Here is a 13,543-nt window from a genome sequence, read left to right as displayed (position 1 = left end):
AATTAAATATATTTATTTCAATACATTGATGATGTAAATGCCTTGTAACTTTGACTCTGTATACTGTTATATTTATAGGAAAAAAAATCTGTAAGTGAAAGTGTAATAAAGAAGTTTGGAATGAAATGTCCCTAGTGGCATATACATGAAATTTTTCAGTGCCAAAAATATTTGGATGCAGGTGGGTGGGGGGGGGGGGGGGGTATGGCATGAGGCGATTGGTTATTGTAACTGTACAGATATGCAGTGTTAAATGGTGACTGTTTGTTTGGGAGTTAAATTTTATAGTTGTTTTTACAAGTACATTCATAAACTCCAACTACTTGGTGTTGTGTTAACAAGGTATTGGTATGTTTGACTTGTCAGTAAGTGTATAATTTAGGCATGGTTTGTTTCTCTAAATGAGTGACTTGTTCAGGCCTTATATTGAAAGCTTTCAGATAAATCTATGTTATTAGAGCAAGTTTAGTAAACCAGCAAAGCAAAGATGCAAAATAGTATAAATTTTATTTTGAATTCCTATTTGATGCAAGTATTTATTGATTATTAGTATTCACATGTAAGTCCTTTCAAGATTTTAATTTGGCAAATTCTACAAATTTTTAATCATATGAAACTGTTTAAAGTACATGTATTTCAATTTTACTGTATTTGTATATGTTTTCGAAACTACAAATATAAACTTAAATCATTATCATTAGTATTTACTAGTACATGCATTTACAATCTTCTTTGATGCCCATGCCCTGTTTTTAAGAGCTATTGTTACAATTTTTGAATCATAAAAACGAAACACATGAATGATTTTATAAATGATGTTCCAATTATTAAACTATGTTAAATAATGATGCAAGAGTTATTGATTTGTCTTTGCTTTACTTTTTTGATTGTCTTGGAAATGACTTTAAATCAGATATTACATAAAGGCACGAGCATTAAGAAAACAAATGAAATTCAATAAATTCAGTGAAAACTTGTCGCAAAGACGAATGGTAGATACATGTATACTCTTCTAGAATCATTCCGCACAAAACAACAGGGTTTGGTTTTTATACGCCTCATTGACCTATTGAGTTAATTATTAATATACCTCCTTAATTAAATGAGTGATGGCAAATTAAAAAGCATCATAAAAACACTTGGATTTGTTTCTGAGGAGCATTTCATGACTCGGCAACAACTGCTGATAACACGACGCCAATAAATGCTTAAGTCAACGGTAAACGATCTTTGTTTCCAATGCTACATAGCCGCTTGTTGCTTTATTATTTTATTATTTAAGGAATAAGTAGAGACATAAATGTCTCTGGAATAAGAAATCATTATTTGAGTGTTATGAGGTGATCAAATACGGTCGGGAGTGATCAAATCCGATAAAGTCCGACGGGTTTTATGATAGATTTAATCACTACGACCGTTTTTGACCACCTCATAATATTCAAAATAATGATTCCTTATTACTTATTTTTCATAATTTTCATCCATAATAAGATTAAATGTTATAGTGTTAGCACAAAGATACTGGAAAATGTAAACATTGAATGGTGCACCACAATCGCCAAACAATAATACAGACAAGCGTACAAATGAAGGTTATCATAAAGAAAGACACTTTACAATAATGTTTATGAAGCAATTTATTATTCGAATACATCTCGGACATCGAATTGATCTCGAGGGCCCGAAAAGAAGGCTGCGTGGATGGTCGACTCGTGACCAATTTTAGACTTGAACTTTTTGGGGGTGACGAGTTTTTTTTTATCGTGAAATAAAGAAAGAAAAAAATATTCAAATTTTTAAGATAATATATTTGGATTTAAAAAAAAAATATAATAGCTTATAGCTCAAAAAACATCTCTGTATTTGTTATTCAAACTCAGTCCCCTGGTAAGAAGATGTTTTGCATCGGACTAGAATGTCACTCTGTCATTGGATAAAATGCATCACGTGATTGCCGCTAATACTTTATACCCCGAACACGATTTTCATTTCAATTCGTTATATACAAGATTTTTGGTCTGATTATGGTCTTTATGGACCGACAAAGTTCCCTAGACAATAATGAACATAATGAGTAATGTTTAACAAGACATTATTACGAAAATCATTAATAGTATTAATCATCCTATGAATTTAAGAAAGCCTAGACATAATGCACCCGTCCCTAGTACAAACATCGTACACATACGTGTACATTGTATTAGCCTATTCTATACGCATATTCTTGTCATGCCCTTGTGGAGAATGTGCATTGATTACAGTATGTAAGACTTTTATAAGTCAGCAATGCGACATAAACCATTAAAGATTACCGACTAGCTGCAAAAGTAGAGCAACGGGATATATGATATTAGGCGTGAAACTATTAGGAAATCATTTTTTTTTTCGCACGGTGCATTCAAAATCAGATTTTTCAAAAGTTGCATAATATACTACACACTACTGTATTCTAAATGGACAGGTAATATGTACTTCATATCTGCAACGACTTGGCAAAATTAACGATTTTGTCTGTCACAAAGGAACGTTCGACATGAAACCCCTAACCTAAGTTCAGTCTCGAATATGCTTACGGACCGCGGGCCAATTAATTCAACTTTCTCGCTATCATGAATAATTCATGCTTTATTTTGATTGTCTTATTCAAGCACGTAAAGGAAATCTCGCCAGTCCTGTTATTGCTCATTATGCTGTAATATATATCAACAACGACATGTTTAAATAACATAATCATCATATTTATTCCCCAAGTGCAAAGGGTTTCGTTTTTTATTGGTGATCGATTGAGAATAATGAATATTCATGAAAAACGAGAAAAGATGAGAGTTGGCCCACGGTCATAAGCGTATGCGAGACTGGTCATGGATTTCCAAAGATGTTATTGAAACCACAAATTACTTTTGCCCTTTGATATATATAATGATATATCGGATCGTATACTTTTTATGCTGAGAAAGAGAATTTGGAAACATCAGATCGCATCTTATATTCTGACGCCAACGTGATTTATGATAGTTTACCATTTCTTCAAAATTTCGTGATCATTGCTCTTAATTAATTAAACAATTGTTAACGCTAGAACATGAATAAACATCGTCTGAAAACCGCCGCTAGCCCCGCGTGTACTGACTGACAATGTGACCGGTTAGTGTAAACAAGACCGGCCGAGGGTTACTGGTCTATATATTGGTTTTATACTCTTTTTTTCTTTAAAGGATGACCGGTTTAGCAAGTCCATGTTTGTTAAGAAACCAAGCCCGCTCAGCACAGAACCACGGAAAGACACAACTCTGCCCCACGTCACATCCGGTCAGAGGGGGCCACGGATGGGGGTTTATTATCCATCCAAACAGAGCATCATTAACCAGAAGCAACCGGATCCTCATCCTGCTGTTGGTTCGTCTGAGCATGCGCTACCACGTGGTCTGGTCCAAGAGGATGTTGACGCACAGCGAAGGGCAGAGAAACCCGAACCAAAAGGAAAAGCGCCGCTCAAAAAACAACGAAGTTGGTTCCTGTGGTAGACCCCACACCCCTTTTAATTTTCATGTTGCGGTATCCTTCAAAGGGTCCATTTTAAACATCTTGGAAGTTTTCACTGTTTTTCCGAGGAATGGTTCAGTTATCAATTTATTTATAAAAAAATGTATGGCGATTTCTATTTTTTTCGTATGGTACAAACGCACATTTACCAAAAGGGTAACTGTAGAGCCTTAAAATACTCTTTTCCTATTTACAGTTGTAAGAGTATAATTGTTTAATTTTTAGATGCTTCACTCTTTTTTCTAGCACAGTTCAAACACACTTAATTTTACCGCAACGCATTGAGTCGAATAAGAGTGCATTATTTACATAGTACATTCAGTACTACATTTTCGTAACACAGGGTGATATTTTCGTGAATTAAATGTCTTTATTTGTTTAGTTTTGCTCTGTTGTCGGCCCTTTAGTTACTCTCATTTCCTATACCGTTTGATATATGTTTGGTATTGATGTTGTTGCTTTGACCTACTCAATACCTACATGTACATTTATATTGTTTACATTTTGTCTATTTCTGTTTAGCTGGTCAATGCAACAAAATTTTTAAGTCGATTCTATCGTCCCTTTAATTGCTATAGAAACACTTTTAAAATAAAACAAATGGTTGTTTACAATCGCAAGTTTGTTTTAAAACTCATCATTGAAAAGGTTTAACAAGAAATATTCCTGTTTACAATTCCGTGCATTCATGTTACTTTGTGTGTAAGCAATTGAATGTGTCAGCACTCTAATAAAGGTTTAGTTGTAAAACATGGGAGGCCACACCATCCTTGCCTTGTTTTTAGCTATTAAACGTGAAATAAGAGTTCTATTAAGGCCACTGACTGGCCGCACCCTCATAGAGGACACTGACCTACATTTCCACATATTCCGGGTCAAAATATTGATAAACTTTTTCAAATTTCCACTAAAACAACTATAAGATTGTCAGCTACATTGTTATGCAGTGATTTATTCTCTTTATAATGTGTACATGTACATATATAAAAATAAAATATATAATGTTACAGATGAGATAAATACAATGAAAATTGTACGTGCCATGTTAAACATAATTATGTCCTTATATTGTATACTTGTGATCAATATGTATCTGAATGCTCTATTGTGGATCAGCTTTCCATAGATCTTTGTGTTATGAATTTCTGTCTCCTTGTTTTCTTGTTGCTTCTGGTTTATTTTACATGTTTATTTTATGGATTAACAAAATAAATTGAAAAACCTGAGAAATGTGACATCCTATTTGCATATCATGAATAATAAGGGGTTTCTTTCTACATAACTATGAGATTAAGTCTGCAAAACCTTGACAAGAAAATTTTACAACCCACACACTAATTTGAGAGAGAGAGAGAGAGAGAGAGAGAGAGAGAGAGAGAGAGAGAGAGAGAGAGAGAGAGAGAGGGAGGGGAGGGGGCTGTCTATCTCAATAGTTTTTACATTTTCCAATTTTTTTAACAAAAATTCAAAATTCCCAACTGTTATAAAAACAATTACATGTTTGAAAATATTTAATATTTAAAAATGTTTGTTCATGCACTAAATAACATTAAATTTTGTCCATTAATATTAACTATGCTACATATATTTTGCTTTTAACAATAAAGTCAAAAGCAGGGTGTGGATATATGTGGGTTATGGATATAATTATTTTGAAAATTCCTTTAGAGAACTCTTAATAGTGTCTTAGTGGATCTAACAAGACTGAGATATCTTGATATGACTAAACTACATGTATCTAGTTTACACATCAAAACAAGTTTAAAAAAGACACATACATCAAGTGAAATATGCACTTATTATCAGAGCACAATGTTGCACAATATCATTCTAACAATCCAAACGTTTTTCGTCGACAATAAGAAAAAGACCTGCAGCAAATTGCTGTGTCATACCAACTGTTTATAGGCAATGGTAGTGTTAAAAATTCTCTCCATGCTTATACACCTATATATAATGTCTCTATCTTATTTCATATAATAGCAAAACTCACTAAAATAACTTAATGATAAATTAAATAAACTAGTTTCTAAGAAAGTCAATAGTGGCATGAACACGACGACCAGTGCACACATCAAGGGCACTAAGGCGAATCTCAGTCTCACCAAATATCATTCTAGTTTGAATTTCCCGCCGTGATAACTTTGTCTGAGAGGACTCCTCAAGATCTAGAGTAAGGACGCCGCACTTTTGGACGCCCGCGTCAGTCACAAAGTTTGTGTTCGGATTTTCTGTGAAATATATACTGAGTTGAATTTTCTTTTGATTTTGATTGGCCGGTTTGTAACTTCGCAGAATTACGTCACCAAGTGCTACGGGCTGATTGGTCAAAACGTATTTATCAAAAACATCCATGCACCACTCTGTGTCGCCAGCAACCATTCTCTTTTCTGCTGGATGTTGATCTTCTTTGAATTTGTTTAATACACCTACGCCATAAGTCATTCGAGACTTTCGCACATGAACAATTGTCGGATCTAATCCGAACTGCACAGAACCTGCAGAATAGTAAGTAAGTATATTTAAACTGTAAGAGTTTTTATTTCTAAAATTTAATTTTTGATATACAAAAGTCATACATACCTTTTAATATGGAGAGTCCCACTCCTTGTGGAATAATAACTTTTAAAAGTGATCCAAATTCCCTCCTGATTTCTTGTTGCAAAATCGGCGATTCAGAGAAACCTCCGACCAAGAACAAGTACTGTAGATCTGAAGGGAAAGACAAGTGTCAGTTTGCATCAAAGGAGACTATTTGACTACTTTTAAAAAGCGAGTGTGACAAAATAAAATCTAAGGAGAAATCCTACCTCTCGTTCCTCTATTATTTAAGACATCTCCTATGGCCTGTTTAATTTTCTCCATCGTAGGAATGAACAATCGCCGCATTGCTTCCGGTGAAAGTCGGAGCATGCCCAAACGTGACCATTGGATCTCTTTGTCCCCAAATTTCTTTATGGCGTGCTCTAAACTTCCAAACTGTTTCAGAATTAAAAGTTGAATATAATTTTGAGATTTTATTATTCTAGTGAAAACCACTGAAATTATACATAATATTTCGATTAGCCATATACTCATTAAACATTTTCTTTGAAAAATACACATACAAAAATGTAAGAACAAACACCACAAAACCAACAAACCGTTTAAAAATGTTTTATTTTCCAATGATACCTAAAAAATCATTCTGAGTCTGACTATAGTATAATTTTATGCCTGGTTTATTAGACTTACCTTGTGCCTTTTGTAATAATCAATAAAGGAGAAAGGAAGAGACACATTGAGTGAAGAGGACTTGTCAGGGTTTGCGGAGCGTTTCTTGGATTCAAACGCCACCATTAAGTCCACCCAGCCCATAGGGCACTTCTGTCGATAGTGCTCCATCAGTTCCTTACCAAATAGCTTGTCTAGGACGTGTTCGAACTCTATGTCAATGCCTACAAAAGAACGTCAAACATCCAGAAATAATAAATTTGTATGAAGCGATAAAATGTCTAAGCAACAACTGATAAATCGGTCTGCGTTTATTGTTTTTGTTAGCAGCAGTTTTAAAAACTTCATCAGTTGCATCATTATTAGTTTTGTTCATTTTACAACTTAGCCATTCTGACGTACAAATTCCATACCAGAAACTTTTGGTTTAAATCAGCTCTTTTATTACTTATATGTAATTCAGCGGAACTTTTTTCTGAAACCGTTATACAAATTGTCCGGATTGATGAAGTATGTAAAAAAAATTGCTCAAGAAAACTCTGTATGAGAGTATTTGCATTATTGGCGTTTGGGTAACTGGGGCTCAACTGTATGTTTGAATGGAAAGTCGTGGAATGTTCATGATACACATTTGACATAAAACAGCTCCAAGCAGTACTAATAGACGTTTTCATAAAACATGTCCGTTTTAAACCTTACCCACAGATCCATAGGGTCCACCCGAGGCCCGGTACAGCTCAATCAACTTCTCGCCTTTGTCCACCTGATGTACCGTGATGTCTACCGTGCCTCCCCCGCAGTCTACCACCATGTACCGGCTTCCTGCAACACAGAATATACCGTGCAACACAGATTGTACCGTACACATTGTGTCCAGGCATTCCAATTAATGATTTTGTGACATACTGGCTTAAATTGTTGTTGTTTTCAAATACACAGAGGTTTACCTATTAATCAACATATCATCTTTACCTATTAATCAACATATACATGTAACTAGATGTCTTAAGGAATACATGGAATTATAAATTGACGCATGACGACCTGATACAGCTGATCTGATTCATACGTAAACAGTACGGGGAATCTAGTGAATGATGTTACATAGCTCATGCAGGTGACTGTCATTCTCTATTATTTAGGATAGAACCTAAAAATTTAAGCAACTAAATCTGTTTTAATAAGTCAGGAAAGAAATCACGTGGTCCTTAACATTCGTTTGTGTTCGATTTGGTATTTGTGGTCTCGTTCATAGGCAAGACAGTGAGTTAGTATTCTACACCTCTTCTCTACTACAGTTGTCAATTGCAAGGGATTATCAAATTATATACCATTTTTGAATAAGTTTTATCGTTATGTCACAAATGAAATAATTTTATTACTATGCCCTGAAAATTGCTGAATCACACCGGAAACAGTTATATTGCCCTCCCGGAAACAGTTATATCTCACAGGAAATAGTTATATTGCCCTCCCGAAACTGTAATATCACCATCGCGTGCAAGAACTCTGCATATTAATTACGTCGGGTTCGAAATTCAACGAGCCAGTTGCTAAGCAAACGTAAACAGATCCGCGAATTTTAAACATGCCAACGTCTGCGGTTTGTTCATCTAAATTCAGATGAACTCGTTAGTTAATTGATGAAAAAAATTCGGCAAATACGACAAAAGTGATACACTCAAGCGTTAGTGTTTTAAAATTTTTTCCTCTGCCTTGTGAATTAAAGCTGCTTGGTCCGATTTTATATCAAATTTTATGCACGCTTTTAAACGATGGCTATGCTTAATATATGTATAATAATAGACATTGCAGTAGTTTTACCCGTCAATTATGCCAAATTTCAATGAAGAAAAATACGTACAAAATTTGCTAACAAAACAAACGACATTAAAAGGTACCGCGTTATTTCGCCTCATGTTAAATTTCACCCCTGGCGACGGGACGGGAATGGTTGTATTACGACTTTGACATCGCTCTAAATAAAGGTCGAAATGATCAGACAAACTACAAATAAACATGTGTACGTTTTGTTCGCTAATATTTCCAAAGTCTGCTTTCTTTACAATCGATGCATAGCATGCGGGTTGAATAACCCCAATCATTCGGGGGACGAAACCAAGCGGTTTCCTTTTCTAAACATTCCCGTGATGCATTTTGGTTTGTTTTTTCGTTTGCCCAAAGGGAAATTATTTTTATTTACTAACTTTGAAAGGAGACTGATTCTACTGGTGTAAATAGGAGAAAGTCCATAACTTTCTGAGATAAATGATTTGTATGGAACAAATTTTGATACTGTAATTACAAAATAAATCGGACCAAGCAGCTTTAAATAATATGCTGATAACCCGACTTTGATTTGTTTAAAAATGTTATATAACATATATTACATGTCTTCTCGGGCGACAATACCAGAATATTTCTGAGGCATGTGATTCTATATGAAAAAACAAGAAATATTACAGCGCTTTCAAAAACACTTTTCTTCGCTAACCATGAGAAGATTGTACTTTTTGTTGACATGTCGAGCACAAATAAGATACAATGCAACATATGAAATAAACAAATAACATGTTTCAATATCAAAAGAAATAACCTAAAAATAAAGAATAAAATCTTACCTTCCTTTAATGTCTCACAAGCAGGATTCATATCCATTGCCTCTTCTGAAGCAAACTTAGGCGACCGAATAGTCTTTTCTTCGTTAAGTTCCGGAACAAGCTGGTACATTTTTAACTTCCGGCAGAAAATGGACGCTGCCTCGGGTTCTAGTGATATGAGAAGTTGATCTGGACTTTCGTGAGAAATTAGTCCAGCCTAGAACGATAAAGTTGACAATGTGTCTACAATGTCCAAAAATACTGTCTTTTGCAGATTTAATATGTATTTTCAACTGGAACAAATAATGCGATTCGTAATATGACTGACAAAGCTGTCAGCGCTCTACCTCATAGGCCGCTTGTCTCATGAACTGTTTAGCTGAGGCCCTCCATATAGCGGGGACACTGATGACCCAGCGGACGTCTTCGTTCAGTATCTTCATCCCTGACTGGTCGCTGAGTTCCTGGAGGGCGTGGTCCTTGAAGTACTTCAGAGCCAGGCCAAACACAGTCAGTGCTGGATAGAGTTTACCATTAGTGGCCTTGATCAATGTATCCTTGCTTAATTCCTGGAAAAATTTTCAAACACTTTAGTTTATTTTTAAGGAGGGGGGGGTCGGTGGGGGTGGAGGGCTTTTGTTAAAAGAATACTACGCCTCTAATTCTAATGTGTTAAAAAATATGCTAGATTTTTAGGGATTTTTTTTAAAGATATGAAGGATTCCGCAAATACTTACAGGAGTGGTGTGAAGAATCATTTTGAATTTATCAAAGTACATCCATGACCTCGCCTGTTCAGGATCAAGGTCGTGGTAGTTATCCCTTGCACTGTAACCAAATGAGTGGAACTGGCCATCAGGTGTCAGGAGAATGCTGGTTGGAGTCTTTTCATTGACAACCCCTGGATCCCCTCCCTCCCATTTCCTCATCATATACACGTGAGATGGTTCACGGGTAAAACTGAACGCGTAGCCGCTGTATGTAGTTCCAAAGTCAATTGCAACTACCACCAGGTGGCCCTGATGTTGCTTGGTCTCGGACTCCATTGTAGAGGTGTCTGCAGACACTTCCAGTATGATGTTGTCTAAAGTTTCAAGAGCCTCGTTTACATCAGCGTTGGTGCTTGGCGATTGGTCCAAGTCTATGACGTCTGGAAGAGGATTGGCTATGTCTAAAGGTTGTGAAGATGTCTCTAAGGAGTGTGAATCTGTCGCTGATGACCGTGGAGTTGTCTCTGAACAACTTTGGAAAGACGATTCCAGGACTTCAATAACTTCTGCTTTCTCATTTTGTTTCTTCCCACAAGACTGATCTTTCGTTGTCTTCTCGGTGTCTTTCGATTCATCGAGATTTTCTACATCTATTTCAGATTTTGAATGATCCTCTGATCGACATGTACTTTTGTTCGAGGAAGAAGAACTCGATGAGCTAGAAGAATCCTCGTCGTAGTGATTGTCTAGAAATGTATTGAAAGGCTTACTTGTGTATGTTCTCATCAAGTCATAACTTCTTTTAATAAGCGTATTTTACAATTTATGTGGTTATATTACACATGTTTAATAAATTATGTTGCTAACGAATACAAGAATAAGACGTCTGTTACAGGTATAAATATTGTATTTCAAAAGAAAAAGGAATTGCTTTACTAGCAGAATGTGGTAAACATGTTTAGCTAGAATCAGATTATATTAATAGTCACATGTGAGTGTATTCACTGGTACGATTTGAAGCGGTACCTTTCAATTTCACTAGGTCAACGTTGGTTTGGTCGGATTGGTTTGGAAGAATGAGTGTGTTATTGCTGGCGTAGATTGGACCGTAATATGTTACCGTTGTACCAGGCCAGTCTATCGTATCTTCTACATTCGGAGAAATTCCAGTCGCCATGTTTAAAGTTAACTCTCCCGCTTTTGGTGTACTCACACCAGCACCTTCGACGTCTTCTGAACTCAGTGGGGACTGAGAATCGTTATCCTCAGAGTGTGACGAATTCGTATCAGTATCACCAGATATGTGAGAACCAGGAGTTTCATCATCTACATTTGCTTCAAAATCCTTTTTGTTCGGCAAACTTGCTTTTAAATCATAAACCTTGTCGGGAATGAAAGAAATCTTAGAAGTCACATTTGCATGAATATCGCAATTCTCTGGCGGTTGAGCACCGAAATCATCACAGCTGTCAATATCTAGAGGAAAACTAGATGTCAAAGTCACACCAGTCTCATTCGGTTTTGGCTCAATGTTATCATTAGATGGCACTATCTCAGAGGAGAAATCTACTTTGATGTCTTTAGATTTAGGAGAGTTTGAAAAAAGGTAATTAAATCTTTCAATTTCAGCGGTCACGTTATCGTCAACTTCTTCAAACTTAGGCAAACTCGCATCAAGATCACCGACAGTGTCTGTGCTCAGAGGAACCTCAACCACACCATTCACATCAACATTTTGTAATTTAGGTGAATTCAGAACAAGGTCATCAAATTTGTCTGTAGATTCGGGAATGTGAAAATCCTTATTTTCATCCAAATCTTCGGATTTTGACGAGTTAACTATAAGTTCCAGTAAGCTGTCACGATCGGAATCTGTGGAACTGTGCTCGCTGCTTCCGCTTTCGGAAAGTTCAGGAGGTTCACTGAGGGGTAATGGAGGGGGTACGGATTCTATAGACACAGTCCTATCTAGTGTGATTTCTCTTTCTATATCACTGTCACTGTACAACTGCTGGTCGGAGCCACTTCGAGAACTTTGTGAAATACTATCTGGAGATGAAGATAATTTGAATTTCTTTGGTGGTACGTCTACTACTTTGGCTGGTTCACACATGTGACGTAACTGCACTGCAGGAACCTTGCATATAACCGAAGAATCAAAAATATGATGAACGCCTTCCTTGGTGGAAAATTCAGAACCCGACGACGGGGTTTCTGGTCTTTTTATATTCCCAGAAAATGCAAAGTCACTCGAAGGTCGGAAGAATTCATTTGAATCGAATACCTGAGTCGTGGGTTTTAGATAGTCTGAATCTTCCAAGTCTTCTGAATCTGTAGACGAAGATTTACTAGTATTTAACAGAGGTTTAGTTTTGTACGGAACATTCTTGACCGTACCTTGAATATTGACATCAGAATCAAAAATACGATTAGTATCTTGCTCTGCAGAACACAAACGAGAGAAAGAAGATTGTCTTTTAGATGGGTCAGCTTTGTTTTTATTTAGAAATTCCTCATTCACTTTTTCAGGAAAAACTTCCTTAAACGAAGGACGCTTCTCCAAGAGTTTACGAGATCTGATTGATTTGCTCTCTTCGTTTTCAGATTCACTGGACTCAGAATGTTCATGCCTAGCATTCTTTGAGTCCCAATGATCCTCTCCCTTAGCACTTGATTGTGATCTTAACGAATAAGCCTTCGATGTGGAAGAAGAAGATGAGGAAGAGGACGATGATGAAGACTTTCGGGACTTGTGAAACTCCTCACGTTTTGCAGATGGAAAAGCGAGACCGGAAGTACTTGTAGAGGGTAACACAGGATTGGAATTCCTGCTTAATTCTGAACGAGTGGACAAAGAAATAATATCTTTTTCCGGAACAAACGCAAATGCGGAATTACCGGAACTGGATGCTTTACTTAGATTTCCGGAACTTGAAAATTCCCCGCGATCGGTCTTTGCATTTGCATTCACGTCGTATTCTAAATCCAAGGAAAAACTATTAGGCAAGTTCAAAGAATTTCTCTGTCGCGACTTTTTTAAATTGCTCAAACTTTGTCCTCTAGAAAAAGCGTTCCTGTCCAAAGTTTCTCTGAAGGAACTGGAGGCCAATATCTGACTAAGTGGCCGTTGTCTTTCCTCAAATCTTTGTTGTCTTAACTGGCTCTCCGATGGCAAGGGATTCTCCAGTTTTCGGTAGATGCCGTTTGTTTCAATTTTGTACATACGACGACTAGCATCGGACACGCTGTATTTCAATTTCCGTTGAGTTGCCATTGTTTCGAGATCCAATTCTCCTCACGTCTCCTTATGTCACTTAAACTGGTATAATTCTGAGTTAATCGAACTTCTAACGTTTCATCTTGCTGAAATAAATTCACCCTCATGAAACAATGAGCACACACCCATTTGTAGTAGCATTGTACAGAAATCTGACCTCTAGTAAAATGACACTGATAAACATTCCATTAACCTGAAAC

At 36.4% G+C, this 13,543-nt stretch overlaps 2 protein-coding genes across 3 annotated transcripts in view; one reads left to right on the top strand and one right to left on the bottom strand.

The window, feature by feature from the left end:
• LOC128179646 (pleckstrin homology domain-containing family A member 2-like) overlaps positions 1 to 4,891 on the top strand; it is a 21,541-nt gene extending 16,650 nt beyond the window's left edge. Inside the window, exon 13 of one of the 2 annotated variants that reach the window (XM_052847148.1) lies at positions 3,216 to 4,891. In XM_052847148.1, the coding sequence (XP_052703108.1) occupies positions 3,216 to 3,524 (309 nt within the window). In that variant the 3' untranslated portion in view covers positions 3,525 to 4,891. The remainder of the gene's footprint in view (positions 1 to 3,215) is intronic. The other variant, XM_052847150.1, reaches the window with a different exon arrangement.
• LOC128179645 (uncharacterized) lies at positions 4,476 to 13,543 on the bottom strand. The gene is made up of 9 exons (XM_052847147.1): positions 11,093 to 13,543; positions 10,094 to 10,812; positions 9,704 to 9,925; positions 9,378 to 9,573; positions 7,456 to 7,578; positions 6,778 to 6,980; positions 6,354 to 6,522; positions 6,127 to 6,255; positions 4,476 to 6,041 (listed from the first exon to the last, which is right to left on the bottom strand). Exons 1-9 carry the CDS (start codon positions 13,338 to 13,340, stop codon positions 5,566 to 5,568), a joined length of 4,485 nt encoding a protein of 1,494 aa, XP_052703107.1. The 5' UTR covers positions 13,341 to 13,543; the 3' UTR covers positions 4,476 to 5,565.

This window comes from Crassostrea angulata, chromosome 4 (assembly GCF_025612915.1).
Source record: "Crassostrea angulata isolate pt1a10 chromosome 4, ASM2561291v2, whole genome shotgun sequence".
NCBI lineage: Eukaryota > Metazoa > Mollusca > Bivalvia > Ostreida > Ostreidae > Magallana > Magallana angulata.
The sequence above is the reverse complement of the archived record's forward strand: the minus strand, read 5'-3'. Positions and strand labels throughout refer to the sequence as shown.

Coding starts and splice junctions, on each gene's coding strand:
- LOC128179645 (XM_052847147.1), bottom strand. CDS start 13,340: ATGGCAACTCAACGGAAATTGAAATACAGCGTGTCCGATGCTAGTCGT. Junction 6,523..6,777: donor ATTATTACAAAAGGCACAAG/GTAAGTCTAATA, acceptor ATTCTGAAACAG/TTTGGAAGTTTAGAGCACGC. Junction 6,042..6,126: donor GGGACTCTCCATATTAAAAG/GTATGTATGACT, acceptor ACTATTCTGCAG/GTTCTGTGCAGTTCGGATTA.